This window comes from Grampus griseus, assembly GCF_964374135.1.
Source record: "Grampus griseus genome assembly, chromosome: 20".
NCBI lineage: Eukaryota > Metazoa > Chordata > Mammalia > Artiodactyla > Delphinidae > Grampus > Grampus griseus.
Window position 1 is genome coordinate 40,139,696 of NC_139014.1, and position 22,689 is coordinate 40,162,384.

General features: G+C 53.9%; 1 protein-coding gene across 2 annotated transcripts in view; it reads left to right on the forward strand.

Moving 5' to 3' along the window:
- Positions 1 to 22,689, forward strand: part of PIGL (phosphatidylinositol glycan anchor biosynthesis class L) — a 53,990-nt gene that overhangs the window by 25,301 nt on the left and 6,000 nt on the right. For both annotated transcript variants that reach the window (XM_082678234.1, XM_082678233.1), the window contains exons 3-4: positions 18,228 to 18,318; positions 21,455 to 21,522. In XM_082678234.1, the coding sequence (XP_082534360.1) occupies positions 18,228 to 18,318; positions 21,455 to 21,522 (159 nt within the window). The remainder of the gene's footprint in view (positions 1 to 18,227; positions 18,319 to 21,454; positions 21,523 to 22,689) is intronic.

Here is a 22,689-nt window from a genome sequence, read left to right on the forward strand (position 1 = left end):
AGGCCTGGTGCAGCAGAACTACCTGTGGTGCCTGTGAAAATGCAGGTACCTAGGCTCTGCTGTAATCCTCTTGACTCTAGTGGGGTGAGGGGTCCGGATTCTGCATTTTTTACAGACCCCCCAGATGGTCCTAAGGCACAGTAATGTTTGGGAACCTCTGGGTTGCTGTGTCTGAGTTGCAGGTCCGAATTCCCATGAGAGAGAAGTGGAGTGGAGAAGCCTGGATCAGGTCGCCTGGGAGGGGGCATTATTTGGTCTCTTTGCGTGGAGTTCGGGCGTGGGAGCAGGCTCCTGATAGGGATTCAAGAGCAGAAAGGACTGCAAGAGTGAGGAAGAAAATACCAGAATCTCCAGTCACTGGCATTCCTGGGGAAACCTCTGTGTGTAGCCCAAAGTATGCTGTCCCCTGACCCCGCATACCGATAACACAGCCTTAGCCCAGTCACTCCTTACGAGACCGCGGAAGCAACTAACATTGGTCCTCGGATGCAGCTCCTTGAGGAGAGGCCCTCCCCCATCTCAGCTTCCTTCTGCCCAACAGATGAGAATGAAGTTCCTTTACTTCTCACCAAACTGTCCTGCAGATTTGCTCTTTCTCTGCCATCCCTTTCTCCTTGTCACCCTCCAATCCAGTGTCTTCCTTAACTTTGGAAATCACTGTTTTCCGGAGGAAAAGGTAAGGCATAGAGACGCCTCTTCCATTGGTCCTAGCTGAGCTGAAGAAGAATCAGAATGTCTCTCGTTACTCTTATTAAGCCACCCCGAAGAAGCGTGTAGAGCAGCTACAGCACGGGATCATCAGATGACCATGTGGGCACTTGTAACCCCTCAGCCTCCAGGTGGGCTGGAACGGCATCCTTTAGGAGCAGAAGTCAGGGCAGGGACTGTCAGACTCCAGGGCCAGACACACTCACAGAGCCAGAAACATGCAGGAATCCAAGTCCCAGGGTGTCCGGAGGGGCTGCAGGGGCAGAGCAGGAGACGGGATCTGGGGAGTCACAACCAGGTGAAAGGCTGTGGAGCACGGCCAAGGCGCTTAGGCTGCTGTCTAGCCCTGAGCTTCTGGTCAGACACAGGAAGCCACAGATTCGTTTTAAAGAATGAGTCACGGCGTCTCTCAAGTATTTGACCAAGACTGTCTTCCCCATCTTGTGTTTCATTCGTCAGTCTTTACAGAGCTGAGTCCAGGTCCTGGTGGGGGTTTGCTCAGTACCAAGCTACACTCTTAAGAGGTTCATCAGATGCCAGCCTCACCGACACTCTTCATCTTCCCACTTCCATAAATCGGATCCCTGCCCTGGTCTTTGTTATCCTGCCCAGGTCCTTATTATGAGGCTGGTTTCCTGGACTGATCCTCTGTGATCCCACAAGTAGTTTCAAATTACTAGATCCAACCTGAGAGGAACTGACGTGGCATTTTTTTTCACTAGATGGTTATCGGTCACCTACCTACAAACATGTGAGCCGTTGCCCATGGAGACTGAAGCAGACATAACCTTGGGCTCATGTCCAGTGTATCCAGTATAAACTATTATCTCTCAGCCTTTCTGTGACTGGGATATGTTATATGTGATCGCTCCATTTAACAATGCACCTTCTTCCTCAAGGGCTCCGACAGATGTCATAGAATAGGTGGCGTGTTCCTTTTTTAATAATCAAATTAATTTTATAATAAGGCCTCTTAGAGAATTTCATGATGTCTCCTGGGCATTTCTCTTCTCTGACAGCCCTGGGGACCGTATGATCTGGCCCCAGCTCCCCTGCTTCTGTCTGGCAAGGTGATAGCAGGCAGGCAGATCTGTGTCCCAATCCTCGTTCTTTTCTTAAATAAGATAAGTATGTGAGTGAGATCATCTCTGAGGTCTTTATTTCACAACTAACATTTTGTGATTCAAAGAACATAATGTTATACTGCAGAAAGGTACGTACCCTAAACAGAGTTGCCAGATAAAGGACAAGTGGCCCAGTTAAATTTGAGTTTCAGGTAAACAATCATTTTTTTTAATCTCCGTATGTCCAAAATATCACATAGGACATAATTATATTTTAAAATTATTCACTGTTTGTCTGAAATTCAGGTTTTGGCTGGCGCCTCGTCTTGGCCACCCCAAGCCCAAAGGCCGTTCCCTTCCATCTCATTTGAGTTCGATTTCACCACTTCCCTACCTGCGCCTGCTTGTCTCCTGGCTTTTATCCTTAGCCAGAAATTGGCTGCTCACTGCGTTGCCTTACCTGTGAACTAAGCTCCCAGAATTTAGAGAGGTGAGTCACCTACGGCCCACTTCCTAGGACCAGCTGTCAGGTCAGCCAGGAGACACCTGGACACCTGCTATTTACAGCCTCGCCACTGATACGTCGTCAGTAATCCTGACCTTTGCCACAGTTTGTTACACCCATAAGGAGCTTCAGTGGAAATTTTCATTTGCTTCTGTTCGTTCTTATTTCATTGTTTTGGCTACTTTCCATGTCTGTTTGTTCGAGATTCTTGCATCATTCAAATAAACAAACCAAAAAACCCCTCCACTTAACTGTCTCCCATCCCACGCCGCCCGCTTCTCTCTCTTGCGTATAATCAGGTACTACCTGTCCCCCATCCCATCCCCGCCTCTCACTCATTCCCCAGCGCAGTCACATCTGGATCCCTGCCCTCCCTCCCTCCTCCTGCCATTGATAGCCCTCTTTGTCAGGGTCACAGTAACTTTCTAATTGTGCAATCGGTGGGGCACTTTTCAGTCCCACCTTCCTGACCTCTCAGCAGCCCTGGTGCACGCTGACCCCCCGCACCTCGGGACACTACTCTGGCGTCGACAGCAGTACCAGCCCCAGCTGTCCCCCGCCTCCTTCCTTCCCGGCCACTTGGGGCCGTCACCTACGCCTGCTGCAGGGTTGGTCCCCACCTCTTTTCGCATTGCCTGCGCCCCCCCTAAGCCTGTGTTCTCGGGGTTGGTGCACCTCTGCACTGTGAGGGAGGCCGTTCACCAAGCACCGGGGCCTGCTGGTCCAGGCTGACACAGGAGTCAGGAGGAAGTGAGGTCTGAGAGCTCGTGAGAGATACTTGGGCTTCAGCGTGTTTCTCCTCCTTTTCTTTTTTTTTTTTTTTGGCCACACCCCGCGGCATGCGGGATCTTAGTTCCCTGACCAGGGATCGAACTCGTGGCCCCTAAGATGGAAGCGCAGTGTCCTAACCACTGGAGCACCAGGGATGCCCCTCAGTGTGTTTCTTTATCGATCCCTGAAATGCGTTTTATTCATTTAGCCTTCACTTACTGAGCATATGCCGGATCTCAAAGGCTGGGCCCTAGGGACGCAAAAGGAAAAGCCAGGCCCTTGCCCTCAGGATCTCACGGTCTCGAAGAGAATCCCAGCAAAACAGGTGACGAACCCAGGGCAGCGCAGAGCAGGGCGGGTGCGGATCACGACGAGCGCACACCGGGTGGAGGTCAGGGGAGTGCAGCAGTTTCTGAAAACTATGGAAAGCTTGGAAGCAATGACTTGATCTGATCTGCACCTTAGAAAGCTCTCTGGCAACACTAGAGAGCAGCGTTGTGAGGGGTGGTCCAGACTTGGCACCGTGGGACCAGTCAGCATAATCAGGTGACACACGCGTCAGAAACATAGCAGTGGCAGAGAAGACAGAGAGAGGGGACGGTGCCAAGTGCTGCTGCAGAGGCAGCATCTCAAGGACTTGGTGACCACCTAGCTGTGAAAGGTAAGAGGGGAGGCCAGAGGGTCTCCCAGGTGTGTACGTGTCACCTCCGCTAAGTGACCCGTCTTTCCAGCATCCCTGTCAGACTGGACACCAAAAATGTCACTCTGCCTAAAAAGGGAAAACAAATATTTTTCGAGGGCCTGAATTTTCCCTTTTGCCCTACCGCTAAATGGAGCCGTTGGAAATGTGTTGGGGCGGGGGTGTCAGACCACGGCCAGGGTTTCTGGGCGAGGGCAGTGTCTCCAGATTGCCCAGCTAGTAAAGAGGCGATGGCCTCCCTCAATGACCTGGGCACTCACGGGGCAGGGAGCAGAGCCCCCGATCAGCAGAGCTTCCAGGGCTTCGGCAGGAAAGGTGCTCATCTAATGTGTTCCCAAGTTGCCCGTCACAGATGGACACCCCAAGCCCTGGCCAGCTGGGAACCAAGGGGATTGCCAGAAAGACAGTGTCAGGGGTCGAGGCTGAAAGTCAGGACAAGGCCAGAAATAGGAGATCAAGAGTGAGGCCAGAGGCGAGGGGGCTGGAATGTGGTATAAGAAACGGGTCACAGGACTTCCCTGGTGGCGCAGTGGTTAAGAGTCCACCTGCCAATGCAGGGGACACGGGTTCGAGCCCTGGTCCGGGAAGATCCCACATGCCACAGAGCAACTAAGCCCGTGCACCACAACTACTGAGCCTGTGCTCTAGAGCCCGTGAGCCACAACTACCGAGCCCACGTGCCGCAACTACTGAAGCCTGCGCACCTAGAGCCCGTGCCCTGCAAGAGAAGCCACCGCAATGAGAAGCCCACGCACCGCAAGCCCTTGCGCCACAACTACTGAGCCTGCACTCTAGAGCCCGCGAGCCACAACCACTGAAGCCCATGCACCTAGAGCCCGTGCTCCGCAACAAGAGAAGCCACTGCAATGAGAAGCCCGCGCACCGCAACAAAGAGTAGCCCCCCCTGCCCGCCGCAACTAGAGAAAGTCCGCGTGCAGCAACGACGACCCAACACAGCCAGAACTAACTAAATAAATAATATTTAAAAAAAAAAAAAGGAATGGGTCAGGATGAGCAATTCAGATGTGAGGACGAGGGAAGAGGAGGCCAGGAGTCTCTGCAGGCCTCGTCAGAAAGCTCGCTGCACAGCAGCATTTCACTTTAAACGCATCTTTACAAGCGGAATCTTACACGTTTTAGGTGCTAATTCTGTCCGTGTCTAGGGCCGCCCCGTAAGGCACAAATGAGGCTTCTTGCATCAAAGGTTGTGCCTTCTCAGTGGATGCATGGAGTCAGGAGGCCTGCCTGCGAGTTCAGCGGGACCGTTCAGGATGGCCTCAAGCCCCAAGGCATCCTACAGCACATTCGTGTGTATCTCTAGCTTTTCAGTTTTCATTCACTTTTCTGTTCATTCCACGGCACTTCCCAACAGAGGATCTTCTATACGTCGTATTAACTTATTCCCATTACAGCTAAATTCAGCCCCCACTGCGCCCCCCTCCCCTCCGTGTTGTCACATCGGACAGGCATGTCTACCGGAGGGGCAGGGACCTCAAAGCACAGGCCAGCCCATCAGCCGTCAGATTATAGCAGTCTGAGGACGGGGCGAACGTACTTGAACTGGACTAGCGTCTGTCTCCAAGGAGGCCTGGTCTAGTGGGTGTGACACCGCAGCAAGTGTCAAGCTAACAGGGGCGTCAGAGTCGGGCAAGTGGCCTGCGGTGATTCTGAGCTGACCTTCTTGTTGGGAGCCAGACCACAGCCAGCATCTAGGACAGGAAACAAGGCACTTGTTTTTATCATGTGACCTCACCAGACCCTCGAGAGGCCCTGACCAAGTGGGCTGGCTCCACTCTTAGTAAAGAAATAGAGGTGAACCAGGGCAGAGTCCAGCACACAGGGCTGGAAACCCCAGCATCGCTGGGGGAAAGACTGGAGCCTGATGCGCACACAGGTGCGGGAATTCACCGCAGGCCCTTTGCAATCGAGTCCAAAATGTGTCTTCACGTTGTTAATTCTAGGTCCCACCTGCTCCTGGGTGCGATCCACTAAACGGTGCTGCCTGGGCCCATGGTAACCCCACAGGAGAGGGGCTAAGGGTCCCACAACTCTGGGGAGGGAGGGCTTGGTACAGAGAGATTAGCCTTTATGCCTAGAGAACGTGGGGTGGTTTTCCACCCACAGTGCTGTGGGGCAGGGTTCGTTAATCTTGAGTGGTGCGTGGATCCTTTTTTCCTCGTAACTCAGTTTTCTGTTCATGTTTAGCTCATATGTATTATTTGAGTCCTTTTTAAAAAAGTATCTCAGGAACTTTGGGAATACACATGTGATCTCAGACACGTAAATACAAGCGCTAACATCACATGACCATATCTGCTTTCTTGTCAGTGAGATAATCACAATTTTTCTAGATTGTTATCTCAGTAAAAATACCTTTTTCTGGGCTTCCCTGGTGGCGCAGTGGTTGAGAGTCCGCCTGCCGGGTTTGTGCCCCGGTCCAGGAAGATCCCGCGTGCCGTGGAGCGGCTGGGTCCGTGAGCCATGGCCGCTGAGCCTGCACGTTCGGAGCCTGTGCTCCACGATGGGAGAGGCCACAACAGTGCAAGGCCCGTGTACCGCAAAAAAAAAAAAAAAAGATACCTTTTTCTAAGAACTCCTGGAGCCCTGAGAATTTGGCCACAGACATCTAGGGATTTGTGGGCCTCAGATGGAAAACTCTGATGCAGAACAATAGTTCATTTTGAACTCATTTTTTAAAAGTATTTACTTCATTAATTTGGCCGTACTGGGTCTTAGTTGTGGCACACATGATTCTCGTTGTGGCATGTGGGGTCTTTAGTTACGGCATGCAAACTTCTTAGTTGCAGCATGCATGCAGGATCTAGTTATCCAACCAGGGATTCAACCTGGGCTCCCTGTATTGGGAGCGTGGAGTCTAACCCACCGGACCACCAGGGAAGTCCCTGAACCCATTTTTTGACAAGGTAGATTTTGACACTTTTTTTCTTTTGAGACATGTTTTGGCTTTTTTTTTTTTTTTGAATTATTTTATTTATTTATTTTTATTTATCATTTATTTATTTTTGCCTGCATTGGGTCTTTGTTGCTGTGCACGGGCTTTCTCTAGTTGAGGTGAGCTGGGGCTGCTCTTTGTTGCGGTGTGCGGGCTTCTCATTGCAATGGCTTCTCTTGTTGCACAGCAAGGGCTCTAGGCGCACGGGCTTCAGTAGTTGTGGCCCGCATGGTCACCGTGGCGGGTGCCGGGGTCCTCTCAGTTTCCCCCTGCTTCTGCTCGGCCCTCCAGCCATGTCTCCATTTAGTCTCCATGTTTCTACCCCACCGTCTGCATCCAGGGTTCTGCAGAGACGTCCCCTCGCTGACACCCTCCCAAAATGTAGGTCGAATCCACAGAAACCTTTGAAGGCCCCCTGCTGGGCCGATGACAGTCAGGTCACGTGAGTGTGGCTCTTCTCCCTCACATTTGTGATCTAATCACGTGGGCCGTGGACCACACTTCTCTGTGGCCTGACACCCCATCGCCCATTTCCTTCCTTGGCATCAGATTCCCTTCCAATCAGGAATCCGGTCAGGAGCTCACCTTTGTTGGACCCCGACCACAGGACAGGCTCTGTTCTAAGTGTCCGTCAGGTATTATCTCATTTCGTCCTCACAGCAGCCGACGGAGCGGGAACCGTTACCCCTGCGCAAGCCTGTAGCTCTGCTCCCTGCGTGGTACGTCCATCCCCTGCAGCCACACGTTGCCCAGGATTTACCTCCGTCTCTCCTTTTGCCCTCACCAGGCAGCTTTACTCTCTACCAAGTCAGCTGACTTGTTTGCCGCATCCTCAGACATCCTCAGGGCTATACAGACCCTTCCGCAGACTCTGGGTCCGACTCCGGGTCCTGCAGGCCTCCCTTCTCACTTCCTCCCAAACTTCTTGAAGCTCTTGGTGCCGCTCTTTCACCACCCACTGACCCCGTCCTTCTGCACTGCCTGCCCCTCTTCATGGGCACTGCTTCCAGGGCCAGCCGTGGTCTCCCAAGGGGTGAAATGCAGCGGCCTTTTCTTCCTGAAGCCCTGCGCAGCGCTGGTCCCGTCGACAGCTCTGCGCTGTCTTTGCGCCACCAGACCCGATCCTCTTCCCCCATCCCGACTCAAGAGCTCGCCAAGTGACTGTTCTGGTTCTTGCTCCCTCGAGGCTATTCCCGGAGAGTTTCTCCATGGCTACAGCTTCTTCATGAGAATTATTTTTTTTAACGTGCTGTTGCAATTTTGATGATCTTAAAACGAACCCAAAAAAGTAAGCACCATTTGGATGAGCTCTCTATAGTTGGGTACCACCAGTTTCAGTGCCCATCCTGGACCGTCACACCAAGTGATGACTAAATAAAGTGATGGCATCTGACTGTAAGGAAGGCGCTGTTTCTAAACGTGGAGCCCTCGTGTGTGATGCTGGAATCACCTGCGATGTTGTGTTCTTCCTTGTTCATGACGGTAGGAACCACCCAATCAGCTGCTAAATCTGGCAAAGTCTCCTTCCGTGAGACCTCCTGGCGCCTTGCTCTCTTCTATCGCGCGGCCACGTCTTTGAACTGGAACTTGCCGACGCCTAGCTATGCTCCACGCCCCCAGTGCGTCCCTCACTGTTCCCAGGTTGATTTCCTAAAGCAAACCTGATCTGCCCACTGCCCTGCAGGAACCGCCCCGTGCTCCTCCCTGTACGACAGTCTCTATACAGGGACGGGTGCCCCCTGCCCAGCGAAACTACACTTGTGGTCTCAGCCACAGCCCCGTACTCAGCCTGCACACCGTGGCTCTGCTCTCCTCCTCTCACTGGACGTGTGGCCCCTGCCGGGAGGCCTGTTCCTCCCAACCCAGCACAGACGCCTCCACCTCCACAGGAGCCTTTTTTATCCACACTGTGCAACCTTAAATTTTCCTCTCTGATCCCCCGTAGCAACGTGTCTGGCTGTTTCTGACAGCGCCGTTTGTCCTGGATTTTGCTATTTGAGCACTGGTCTGATCCTCCTGCACCCACAGTGCCTTGCAGCCCAGTGGAAGCTACAAGTTAAGGCTCCCTTTCATCCTAAGCTGCCCTGGCTCCCTGGTTCAGCCCTCCTACCCCACCCCTTGGGACTCCAGGGTGTCCTGGTGAGCAGGCCAAGTGGCCGGGGGGACTCCACACCCCACCCTCTGGCTTTATGTCTGTATTTTTGTTTAGTTTAGTTCTGTTTTTTACATGTCTGCTCTTGTTTCTTGGCGTGTGACAGTGTCTCGGGTGCTTGCCAAGATCAGGGATGAACCCCTTCTCTGACATAACCCTAAATTTGGCTTTTTTAGAAAAAGGAATGAGGCAGACATTTCAGGCACCAGAAGACTGAGAGACCCATCGAAAGTTTAGGCTACGGCCCTTCCTCTGTTCTGAGAACATTATTACACAGCCTCTGCTCAGGGGAGCCCTTGTGTGTCTGGTGGGGAGAGGGGAGGAGTCCGGACACAGGCCTGGGCCTCTCCAGCAGAACCCGGTGACCTCTGAAGGGAGTTCAGTGAGCAGGTTCTGTTTTTCAGTTGCCACTAAGCTAATAAATTAGCAATTTTTGGAAAAGAATTTCTCACCTTGCAAGCTTTGCACACTTTGTTGTGATACTAACATAAAACGCATCTTTCAGAGAAAGGAGAGCTACAGGTATACCTAACAGTCATGATTAGCTTTTTGTCCCTGAGAAAGGAAAATCCATTGTACGGTTAGGGTGGGGAGCCTATGTGGACGAGGGTCTCCTGGGACATCTGGTCGTTGTCTGGGCTCTTAAACTGCTTAAGGAGGGGCCCCTGTCGGAGTGGACACTTCACATACACAGGCTGGTCTATTTCACTTCTGTCTCTCTCTCTCTCTCTCTCTCTCTCCTTCCCTTTCTCCCCCTCCTCTTCCCCTGGTTTCTATTCCTCTCTACTCCTCTTCGGCTGGTCCCTGGCGAACAAGGGACGCCCCGCAGCCGCCCGCCCGCTTCCCAAGGTCCCCGCACCGGCCCCAGCTCGGCGGGTCCCCCGGGGCCTCGGGCGCACCCAGCGTCCCCGGACCCGCGTTGGCCTGGGCGCGGCTCCTGCAGCCCGAGGCCCGGCGCCTGGGCCCAGGTGATCTGCCAGCACTCCGCCCAACCGCCTCGGGTTAGCACTGAACTCAGATGACCTTTGCCCGCCTGGATGACAGAGGAAGCCCCGGGGTTTAGAAATGTACCGGAGGGAGGCTGGGGAGGAGGCGGGCAGAGGAGCCACAGGACCAAATAAGGGCGTGCGCGGCGCCGGCGGGGCGGGGCGCGGTGATCAGCCCCCGGCCCGTGTCCCACGCCGGGGTCCCCACCGGCTAGCCCTTCTCCCAGGGGGACGGAGGGAGGGGGGAGGAGGAGGGCCCACCGCCCCCTTCACCCCTCCCGGGACGATGCCCCCATTGAGCCCGGGCAAGTCACTAGAAAGAGCAGAGCAGGTCGGAGTCCGAGGCTGCTCCGCCGGCAGGAAAACAAACTTTATTCTATGACCCTCACAGGCCGAGCGCGAAGGTCTAGGGCAGGGCTAGGTTTGGGGCATTTTCCAGCGGAATTAACACAGCGTTTGCTAACTGCACTCCGGGGAGGGCCGCTTCCTCGGCTGTGTCGGGTCGCGACCCGCCCGCTCGGGGTCGCAGGGCCGCGTCCTCACGAGGTGCTCCCCGCGCTTCTGCGGCCCCCGCCGGCCCGCAAGCCCTCCTCCCCGCGCAGCAGCCGAGCCCCTTCCCCCGCCTCCCTGGGTCTTGCACCCGCGTTGGCGCCCGCGCTTGGCGCCGACTGCATGCGCAGCCCTCACGGGTAAACGTGCAGCGACCCTCCCCCTGGGAGCCCCGCCCTGCCGTGCCCTGCGCGGTGCGTGCCGGCACCACCCACGACGCCTCCCCGCGGCCAGGAGGCCGACTGCCCGTCGCCCGGGCCAGCCCTGCCCCTGCGCGGAGTCTGCCACGCGTGCTCAGCCCTAAAGTACCGGAGAGCTGACCACCCCGCCCCCCGCCCCCGGAGATCAGTACCTGCCTCTTTCTCCTCCCGGACAGATGCACGATTCTGAGATGCCTGCCTTCTGCGCAGTCCTGCAGCCCGCGGGCCCCCGCAGCCAGCCCGCACCTCAGCACCGCCTCCCCTCCCCGTGCGGCTTCCCTCCTGCTCCCGGGTCACACCTCCCAATAGGCCTTCGTCCCGGTCCTGCTTTCTGGGGAGCGCAGGCCAGGATACCTGGCCATTTGAACACACCCAGAGCCCTTTATTTGGAAGTTCTCTCACAGGCTGTTTTCAAAACTCAATTCCTGTACATAGATTTCCTCTTTCATATGAGTCTCATTCTTAAGTCAGGAGCAAAGTTAAAGTTTACTAACTGGAGTTCTCTTTTTTGGTTTTGCTTTAACATTCCTCTCCGTGGGTGTATCTAAGTGTCTCGGCTTTTACTTTGAACATGCCCTAAAATTCTGTGTTATCTTTAGCATTTTACATAAACCACAATTCAGGAAGTTAGAGAAACTGCTCCCTGGTGGCAGAACAACAGAACTGCCGGCCTCTTTCCCCCGGTAATTGCAGTGAAAGTGGTGTCTCTGCCTGATCGGACTTTGACTTTTAGGCTGATTATTTCCTTAGAGTCAATTTCTAGAAAGATAAGGTCAAAGAGCACGAATAATCGCACCGTAGCCAAACTGCCCTCGCAGACAGGTGCAGCCTTAAGCTCGGGGTGGGGGGTGGGGGACAGCCACGCCCTTTCCTGTGAGCCCTCCTCCACACCACGTCCTGCTTTCATTTTGCATTTGTTTTGACTCTTTCTGAGAATCAAAAGAATATATGCTGGCAGCTTGCATGTCTTGCTTTGTAAAATGCCTGTTTTCTTCGAACAATCTTTCCTAGGCCTTTTTAATGTTTTAAGTAGTCTCCAGGCTTCCTCTGTAAACGACCTTGGAAATTCCACCCCCATTCCTGGTTCTCCACGGCTGGCTTCTTTATCAGGAAACATCGCCTGATTGACTAGAGATTTAGAGTGAAGAGGGGGGGACCGCGGGCCTCTTGATGGTGACTTGCCTGACATTTCAGAGCAGCTCCAGCTTGACCATTTCTGGGCTGAAGGGCTCTGCAGGCGGGAATCCTCCTGGAAGGAGAAGCGTCGGGTAAGGGCGCCCGGTGCAACCCCTGCTTGCCCTTGTCCTCGGGTCTTCAGAGGTGTCACCTCTGCTCTCCTTGGCCAAACCTGGCCAGAAACTTGTTTTCAGCCCACCATATCCTGTCTCAGCCAGAAAGGGTTACTCAGCTTTACATCTTAGCAGAGCTACCCAGGCATAGACCCATACTCTTTTCATTAAAGTTGCAATAAAAGCCAAGAAGGAGCTTGCTAATAATTAAAGGAAGTTTCTAGGACGTCTCAGTAGTTCGCCGTAGGCCTGCTCAGGTCTGGGTTCGGGGAGAGGAACGAGCAGCTGCACAACACCTGTCAGCTGCTGAAGCACACGCATCACCTTTGCCTCCAGACGTTCCTTAAATATGAAGCCTGACCCCTCTTAGGGCTTGACCCCTGCTTCCCTATTGGCTTTGAATGACATCCACGCGATTTCCCAGGAGAGGGGCTGGTTAACAAGATGAAATTGGGGTCCTGACAACACACGTGTTCCCTTACAGCCCCACTCAGCCAGCCATGGTGCCTACGCCACGTGTAACTCATTCCCTTCCAACCCGCTCTCTCCAGCTGTCAAAGAATGTAAATGAACTGGCCTTTTCAGGGAGCTCTCAGGGATAAGGAAGTAGGTACAAAACACCTGAGTTGTTTAGAAAGAATGGAGCTCTTGATAAGAGTTGTCCCTGTTAGTCTTTCCTTCCAGCCTGTGAAGTGCAAGGCTCTCTCTCCGTGATGGTGTTCCTTGTGAGTTAACATGCTTTCCACCTCCTCCTCTCTATTTTTTAAATTTTTTATACTGTTTCATTTGTTTATTTATTTATTTTTGGCCCTGCCACACGGCATGTGGGATCTTGGTTCCCCAACCAGGGGTTGAACCCTGCAGAGGAGGCACGGAGTCTTAACCACTGGACCGCCAGGGAAGTCCCTTCACCTCCTCCTCTTAACACGGTTCCTCAGAGGGAGATCTACCCAGGTTCTCCTCACTTCACCTTTGACCCCGAAGGTACGTCCCTATGATTTTATCCCAAGGAAATACTGAGAGATGCATACAAACAGTTACGTATTAGGATGCTAGTTACCACCTTAGTTCAATAATAAAAATTGGAAACAACCTAAATAATCAATAAAACGGAGGCTTTACAGAATTCTGGCATATATAAATCAGGATCTGGTTAGAAAACCCACAATAACTACAATAACTGTGATAGGAGTTGCACCGTCTGGGCCTGGTGTGCAGGGCCAGGGCTCCTTCTCTGTGGTGACTCCGCCGTGTCTGGCTTTCATACCTAAGGCTACTTCACGCACCAAGACGGCTGCTTCAACTCCAGTCACCCCCCACCCCCCACCCCACCCCACCCCCGCCAACTCCGGCCAGCGAGAAGCAGGACAGCACAAAGGAACACAGGGCAAAGGCCATTCACCAGCCCTCCCTTAAGGAGGGGTCCAACGGCTGACTCACACTTGTGTTTACACCTCTGCCGGCATGTTTATCTAAGGCGGGATTGTTAATCTATCAGAGAAGAAAGGAACTATTGCAGAAGCTATTACTTGGACCCAAGCCTTGAGTTGATTGGGGTTGAACTTTAGGAAGAAGACAACTCACGTCGTTGGTCTCAAAGGAGTCACTTTTTCTACATTTCTCTGTTTGAAGTTTCCCACTGTCAAATTTTATATTTTCCTGCCTTGAGGGGAAGTGGTCCCATTGGGATGCCTTTTGCTCCCCTCTGCAATTCATATATATATATTTATAGATATATATATCTTTTTTTTTTGTCCCTAATCTGTTTTATAAAATTGCTATCTTCCAAAGCTCTTACTTGTATGTTCCAACCCCCAAAGGCGGGCAGGTACACCTGCCTGTGGCTCAGCCACTATTAAGCTCCCCAGCGCGTCAGTGCCTGGCACACAGCAGATCTCGTTTATTGCTGTTGCTTATTTACATAAACTGGGTTGACTTGAATTGTGCAAAGTACCACATGAGACATAGGTGAGACACGGGTCTGTTCTCATACTTGGCTACAGGTAGAGAGACACACAAAACAACGGAAATTAGCAGAATGTTGCACTAATTAGATGCGAAGTGGGGCCGTCCAAGCCATAGTTGGTAGAAAAGTTCAGTAAGGTTCCTAAATGCAAGGAATTTCGTAGTAAAGAATTTGGCCAAGTCCAAAAGGAGGTCTGGCCTTTGCGCTTGGCCTCTGGCACACCTGATGGCAGTGCCTTTGTTTGGGGAGGGGGTGGCATCACATCGGAGCTTCGGGTGGGGCTGTGGGTCACGCGGTGTCAAGCTCACCTGGAGGCTGAGATCAACCACCTGGGCTGCCGGTCAGCAACCAATGAATCCTAAGTGATGGAGCCCCGATAAGAACTCTGACCACAAAGCTCGCATGAGCGCCCCCGGTTGGCGGCGATGCTCCGTGTGTACCGTGACACGTCAGTGCTGGGAGAATAGCGCCCAGACTCCACAGGCAGAGGACAACAGACCGTCCGCCTTTAGCATGCCCCCGGACTCTGCCCTATGTGTCTCTTCCTTTTCTGATTTTACTCTGTATCCTTTCCCGGTGAAAACCTGTTAACTGTGCACATCACAGCTCTCGGTGAGTTCTGCGAGTCCTTCCAGGGAATTATCACCCCGAGGGTGGCCGGGGGAACCCCTGGACTTGCAGTTATTTTCAGAAATGAGGGCCCCAAACTCCATCCAGAAGGGTCCGTGGAGGAGGCTCCACAGGATGTGTGAGATTTGGCTGGGTAGAAAGAAGAGCAGAGAGGAATCCCAAGTTATCAGAGGCCGGAGGCCACACGAAGGGAGGACTCCAGGGACAGGGAAGCAGAAGGCTGTTTTCCTGACTTTGATGATTTCACCTCTCCGGGATGATGTCACGTTCCAGTCCCACCACAGACACACTTAGAGCAAGATAGCGTGAGACTTTGGCGGACAATCTCTACATGCTCAGCCCTCATCAGAGCCACAGATCGGCAGCCACTGGGGGACACTAGTCCAAAATCAATCTCAGTTATTCCTCGTGATGACAAGTAATCCCTCTGTCTCTTGGGAAATAGGAAAACATTACAAAATAATAAGGGGAAGACAACATTTAACGCGTGCCTACTCTGTGCCAGGCACTATTCCAGTGCAAAATACCCAGTAATGAACAAACCTCCCTCAGAAACTTCTGGCAACATAAAGTCCTAGAAGTCAGGGCTCTCAGGAGGTGTGGCCCAGGTTCTCCCAGCTTTCCTGATGACACAGCGCGTGCCCCAGTCACCTGGTGAGCAGGGAGCTGGAACTCGGGTGTTCTGTGGTCCGTCCTGGCATCACATTGCCTCCTGGTGACACTGGACCACTCTGAGCGTGGGCAGGGCTCCATCCCTGAGCTGCGGGGGTGAAGCTGCCCGTCAACTGCTGCCACGCCTCCCTTCCCTGAGACTGGAATCCTGCTTCGTGGCAGTGGCCTCCACACCCAAGCAGCTAGTTGGCGACGGCATTCCCAGAGGGGTGGACAACGGCGACAGGCAGGTGGCCGGACTGCTGCTGCCCTTCGAAGGCTTAGGGTCAAGACGCGGACGCAGGGACTTCCCTGGCGGCCCGGTGGCCAAGACTCCGCGCTCCCAATGCAGGGGACGCAGGTTCGATCCCTGGTCGGGAAACTAGGTCCCACGTGACGCAACTAAGACCCGGTGCAGCCAAATAAATAAATAAATATTTTTAAAAAAACAAACAAACTGGGATGCAGTTGAAAGCAGACGTGCACTGGGCCCCTGCCGGGAGCACTACCAAAACACCTTATGCCTTTGCTCAGGACCAGTGGACACCACACTTTCCAGACTCCCTTGCCAGTCACCTGGCTTCTCAATAGTTTTGACAATAGGTGGCTGTGATGGGAGACTGAAGGCAGAGGAGGAGAAAACCAGGGCCTTTCCTGCTCCCTCCACCTCGGGCAGCACCTCCGTCAGCAGCTAAATGTTCTCCGTGACTCCAGCCACTGCCCTTGTAGTTCCCACCATCACCCCATCTCTAGACTCTGATGTCCCACCCTAGAGGTGACAGTGGCTTCTCCAGTCTCTGATCGTCTCCTTGTTCCCTGCTGGGCCTCTCAGCTCTTCCCATCAATGGGGTAAGCAATTCTCTGTATTAAATTCCCTCTGAAATCCCTGGTGGTTTCTGTTTTCCTAGCTGGCCCTGACTGTTCGATGGCTAACGTAGCACCTGGCCATCAGGGAACTTACAATAGGTTAGAGAATCAAGAATTAAATATATGCAAAATGCTAGTAAAATAAAGTGTAGAAATTCTGTACATATGCTAAAAATGACTAAATTGTACATTTTAAATGGGTAGGTTTTATAGTATGTAAATTATGCCTCAATGAAGTTGTTTTAAAATATCCAGGAAAAGACGAAGTAAAATGGAGGGTGAGTAGATGAGACAAGTGATCCCCACACAGCCCTTATCACAGCCCCCTGACAAAAAGAAACAAAATCTGAGTACGCGCTGCCAGTGTTTGTGGGCTTCCTTAAATTGTATACGTGTTAACGTATGTTACCTTATAAAATAGCTACAAGATAGACATTTAAACAGAGAGAGAAACGTAACTAGAAATTCTGGCGATGTCTTGCTTAACCTCAGTGGATCATCTCACACATCTCCTGGGATGCCTACACCCCACTGTGAACCCAGAGACCGCTGATGCAGGCAGTCAGCACAGAGATCTCTGCAAGGGACTTCCAGAGCAAGGAAAAACGATGGGGGACCCCTTCCCTCCTGCCTTCCTTTCTGAAGGGGCCTAGATTAGGCTAATGCCTCAATAACAGCCACCACTTTATGACCCTCTTCTGACATTTACACGTCGCTTTACAGGTTTAGAATGTAAAGTTTCTCACGTAGGTTATCTCACTTACTCGCCCAAGTCAAGAGAAGAGGGTCAAATAGGAGACAGACTGGGGAGATCTCGAATGCCTGACCAAGAGGAGTTTGGACTAGATCCCAAGAGCGGTGCTGCCACATCAGATGTATCGGGTTACAGAGGGGGGCGGGTGTCGACAGTCCAGAGTCCCCCAAATAGCTGACTTCCTCTTTCAGGGTAGAGGCCCTGAGAGAACCTCAGGGAGCAATACTTATTCCCGTGGGCCTGGCTCTGACGGCAGCGAGTTCCCCACTCGGGGGCTCCCCTTTCAGCACTTCAGGCCCGAGAACTAGGCTTAGGCAACAGCCATCCTACCCTTCCTCTCACACTGCTTTTCCATCCACGTGACTATTATTGGTAAATTCAGTTTCCAAAAGGACGCCTTGATACCTGTACGTGGGCCTCCCAGCCAGCGGCGAGTGTGCAGCTCACTCCAGGGTACCTTCCCGTCTCTCTTGCTCTTGAGCTCAGCAGGCCATGTTCTCCATCCCATATTCAGCTCCCTCCCAGGGGACAAGGCAGCACTTTGTCCTGTCCCTCCCTCTCCCTTTCTCCCTGTCCCGTCCCCCAGCTGAGCTGTCTGTCCTGTCGCGGCTGGCAGGACAGTGCTCTGAAAAGCCTGAAGCCAGCTCTGCAGGGGGCTCCCCAGGGTGTGGAAGAGGTAGCCAAGGAAGCACAGGAAGTAGCTGTGTTATCTAGTGCTGAGGTTCATGTCCTTTTCCTACTGAAAAACCTTCAGCGACTCTCCTTTGACCAAAGTCCTAAGTGGGTCCTTTAACGGCCCTTGTCCACGGAGAGGTGACAGCCACCTGCCAGGTGGGGAGCGGAGAGGCCCGTGTCCTCCCAGTAGCGGGTGGGTGTTGCCGGGACCTGAGCCAGCAGAGATGGCCATCTATGTATAAGAGTGAATAATATCTTCAAACAGAAGGCAGACCACGGCCTTGGCCTCAGATCAGCAGGTGGCAGGGGGAGGGAGCAGTAAGGCTTGGAGTCACCTGCAGAGGCCTCTGCCCCTGAGGGTGCCCGGCGGGATGGGGCTGCGGTGCTCCCCAGGGCTGAAACCTCTCTGCTCTACAGTCAGCAAACCTGGGTCAAATCCATCCCTAACGACCTTGCAACAAACAGGCTACTTAACTTCATCCATCAAGGCTCCTTCACACCTGTCTGAGGTTAAATGAAGCAACTCCCATACTTTTATCAACGCGCCGTTCCTCTGACTCTTACAAAGACACGTGTCCCTCCGCCCTGCGTCCGAGCTCGTGGGTACCACACCTGTCCCCAGCTCATGGACAGAGCTGTGTCTCGCTGATGTCTGCTCCCTCCCCGGCCACGAGCCGAAGCCCCCAGAGCGTGTCATGTTTCATCTGGATGCCGCTGCCTCCCCCCTGCCCCCCACACCTACCTGAGCCCCAGGGGAAGCCTGTACCGGGTTAGAAATGGTTTCCAGGTTGTGCTTCTTCCTTCCAGGGATTTCCCAGATGACCCCGGCGTGTGGTGGGACACTGAACGGGTGGCCGACGTCCTCCTCCGGCACGTAGAGGCCAGCCGCATCAACCTGGTAAGGGGATGCCTTCCGCTCGAAGCAGAGGCCCAGCTGCGTCTGCCTGAAACCCACCGAGGAAAACACACACCTTTCCTGAGTAACTGAAATCCCAGCGCTCAGACACAGGCAGAGATTTTTCCAAAATGCGCCCTCTTCACCCACCCACTCCCACCCCTGTGCTGCCACCTGAAACCTCAGGACCCCACGAGCCTGTGCCACGACCCGCTGGCACAGAGCTTTCTACCAAGCGTCTTAGTTTTAAGGTATCATTGTAACTTTGGAGGTAAGTGTTGTTATAATGCTCACCTTACACTGAGGAAGTTGAGGCCCCCAGAGGCCCAGAAGCTGCCCAGGGTCGCCAAGTGTGAAGCTAGGATTTTAAGCCTGGAGTCCTCACTCCAGAAACTGCGAGGATACATTCACAGCCCCTGCAGGGAGAACACTCTGGTCACGATTAGAGCTCTAGTGGGCATTCAATTCACCTGCAGAGGCGGACGGCCCAGCCACACCCACCTCGACTCTCGGGCCCCGCCGGCCCGGGCCCCGCCAGCGGTCGATCTTACGCTCCAAGAAGGTGTCCACCTCTAAAGTAAGAACGCTAACCCTTCAGGAGTTAAGACCTAAATCCTACCATTCAGACCCAGCCACTTGCTTTGAGTTTTGATGAAGCCTCGTTGAAAGATGATCCCTGCTGTTAAGCTTTTATCGGTGATGAGTTCTCCAGGTGAACGGATTTCTTAGACCTTTGTTAAGAGCAGATTTTCGTGGATATATTAGACCGTCTTGGAGCTCTAATGACAGAAATGCAGCGGGAACTTCGTCCACATGGGCCAAAGGGGCACCTACCTGGCTGGCTCTGACCCACGCAAGGCGGAGGTGCAGGGCTCTGCGCTGGCTTCCCTCTTTGTTCTGGCTGGAAATATGGTCACCAGAGCCGCAGGCCCACCCCTCCCAGCTGTACTTCCCACAGGGTCTGAGGGTCACAGCTGGAGGGTTCACCGCCCGGGCCTGCTGCCTGGCCTGGGCCCCCTTGCCCGCCACCCCCCACGCCATGCTCAGAACCTCTCAGGGCCCCAAGCCTGGCAGGGGGGCAGAGCTGGTCCTCCGGGCTGGCCTGGGGTACAGGGCGGGGCCTGTGAGGTGGGCACAGTGGCCCTCGGCACCCCGGCTTCCCCAGGACCGGTCCCCAAACTCTCCCCTCCCCCGCTTTGGTGCATGGGAACGGCTGGTTTCCCAGTAACTCCTGCTTGTAGGATAAACTCCCATCTTTGTGAACTTGGCCGTCTCTGACCTGGACCTTCCTTCGGTGCTCTTCGCTGATGAACAGGGTTGGTCCTTACTGAGGGGCCGGGTTGTTGTTTAGACCATGTTGCAGCCATGGGCCTGAACATCCAGGGAGGAGCTTCAGGGCACAGACGCTCTGCGTGCCTTTCCTGCTCTCAGAAGAGCCTCCCAAGTTTGTGTCCCAGAAAAGTGATTTGTGGTCCAGGCCCGGCTTAAGACCGCCTTCTCCAAGAAGCTTTCCCTGACTTCTTCAGCCCTCTTTGAGACAGCATTTGTCGTGTGTCCTGCACCTGTGACATGAGTTGCTGTTTATCCTCTAAAGTACAGACCATGTCTTGTGAGCCACTATCTTCAAGAAGCGAGAGCAACCCCACTGTTCCCTCTTGTTTACTGGGGTCTGGGTAAGACTTCATTTGCCCAGAGATTTCTGCAGTTTAGCGGGGAAGGTGGATGGAGTTCTGCAAAGAACCGCAGACGCCATCGCTGTCAGGCCCTAACCTGCACAAGTCCAGGGCTAGAGGCAGATCAGCTCAGCCCTCCTCGAAGCAGGAAGAGAGGGGGCTCATCAGAAGGTATAGGATGAAGAGAAACAAGGCCCTGAGGAATTTCAGAAGTGATGGAGCCAACGTGCAGTGGCCCCAAGTTCCCAGACCAGGGAGTGCGCCCCAGCTCACCAGTGACAGCCCGGCCCCGGCATCACCTCCACCCGAGGGCAGCGGACACTCGGCCTTGACTGCTGTCCAGGTCCTACACTCCCACATGGCTTCACTTGACCTTCACCTCGACCCAGAGAGGAAAGGCGGGCAGGCCTCACTCTTCCCATCTCACAGAAGAGGAGACCAAGACACTGAAAGTTGACATCACTCCCAGGGTGACATGCTGCGACATGCCTGAGGGGCGGGGGCAGCTAGCGTCAGAGGTGGGAGTGGACACGGGGCCCACACTGGGCTGCGGGGAAGGGTGGGCTCAGAACAGGGTACCTGAGTTCTGGGGTGACCTTTTTTTAATACAGTATATTTTTTAGAGCAGTTTTAGGTTCGCAGCAGAATTGAGCAGAAAGGACATACATATACTCCCCGAGCCTACAATGTGTTACAGTGAGTGAACCAGCGCTGACACAGTATCATCACCCCAAGTCCTGGTTCACATTAGGGTTCAGTTCTGGTGCTGCATGTCCTGTGGGTTTTGACAAATGTATGACACGTATCCACCATAATGCGATTAGCTTATATGCCTTTTTAAAAAAAATTTTGGGACTTCCCTGGTGGCGCAGTGGTTAAGAATCCACCTGCCAATGCAGGGGACACGGGCTCGAGCCCTGGTCCGGGAAGATCCCACATGCCGCGGAGCAACTAGGCCCGTGCACCACAACTACTGAGCCTGTACTCTAGAGCCCACGAGCCACAACTACTGAGCCTGCGCTCTAGAGCCCGCGAGCCACAACTACTGAGCCTGCGCTCTAGAGCCCGTGAGCCACAACTACTGAGCCTGCGCTCTAGAGCCCATGCTCTGCAATAAGAGAAGCCACCTCAGTGAGAAGCCCGCACACCGCAACGAAGAGTAGCCCCCACTCACCTCAACTAGAGAAAGCCCACGTGCAGCAACGAAGACCCAACACAGCCAAAAATAAATAAAATAAATAAATTTATTAAAAAAAAGAAAAAGAGCGAACAGTCAAACCCACAGTCACGGTCTCCACACAGTCGGCCGAGCAATGGTCACACCCCCGACCCGCTCCCACGTCAGTTCAGATACACTCAGAACGTGAACAGGCACAGGGTCTGGGGCCTCCTGTCCTTCCCGGGCCGCGGGGACGAGGCGGGAGAGACAGGTTCGGCCCGGAGTGAAAGCCTGTGTGTCTCTGCAGGTGGTGACCTTTGACGCGGGGGGTGTGAGCGGCCACAGCAACCACGTGGCTCTGTATGCGGCTGCCAGGTAGGGCGCTCTGGTTTCCACGTCACTGTCCCCCCTCGGGCCATCAGAGAGCCATGCTCTCTCACCACCTGCTTCCGGGGGCAGTCGCCCTCGGGTCCCGGTATTACGGTCTCGTCTCCTGAACAGCTGAGTTTCCCCACCCCCGGATACGCCAAGTGGGGGAACGGATTTGATCTATCCCTCCGCTTTGGGCCCAGAAAGCTCTAGGGCCGAATCTCAGCTCCTTGTAGCGCACGCACAGGACTAGGGACTGAGCTCTGGGGATCGGCGGCCCTCCTGGCTGCACCCTCTTTCCCTCCTCTAACCCCAGCTTGTTTGCTCTCTCCTGCTGTGTATTCTGTGCACAATTTCAGACCTTGCTTTGGAGAAGGAGGATGTGCATGTCATAGGAAACCTTACTTGCCCTTTGCAGCCTCTCCATGTGACTGACACGCACCTGCATTTCACCAGTAAAAACCCGATCCTCACACATCTTGAGGGATTTCCTCGGGGTCACGGAGACCTAGAGCGCGTGTCCTGACCTCTAGAGCCGTGCTCCCCCTGGGCCCGTAAGCAGCTTGCTGGACGGGCCTGGGGAAGGAGGGGGCAGCCTGACGTGAATGACTGATTTTATGACCCTCTTCGGAACGCGCCCAACGCTTTTCAGGGCTTGCAGTGCCGTTTCCAGGCGCATCTCCAGGGCCCCTCCCTCCTCCACTTAGATGCTCCCTCCCAGCTCTTTCCCTGGAGATCATCCCCAGGGCTGTACCCAGAGCGCAGGACAAGTGGCCTCTGACCTCAGGGTTTTCTATTCCTCAGGCTCTGCAGGGTGTGTGTGTGTGTGTGTGTGTGTGTGTGTGTGTGTGTGTGTGTGTGTGTGTGTGGCCTGTAAGTTCATCCGTTCCCTCAGGCTCTGCGGGTGTGTGTGTGTGTGTGTCAGGCCTGTAAGTTCATCCGTTCCCTCAGGCTCTGCGGGTGTGTGTGTGTGTGTGTCAGGCCTGTAAGTTCATCCGTTCCCTCAGGCTCTGCGGGTGTGTGTGTGTGTGTGTGTGTGTCAGGCCTGTAAGTTCATCCGTTCCCTCAGGCTCTGCGGGGGTGTGTGTGTGTGTGTGTGTGTGTGTGTGGCCTGTAAGTTCATCCATTCCCTCAGGCTCTGCGGGTGTGTGTGTGTGTCAGGCCTGTAAGTTC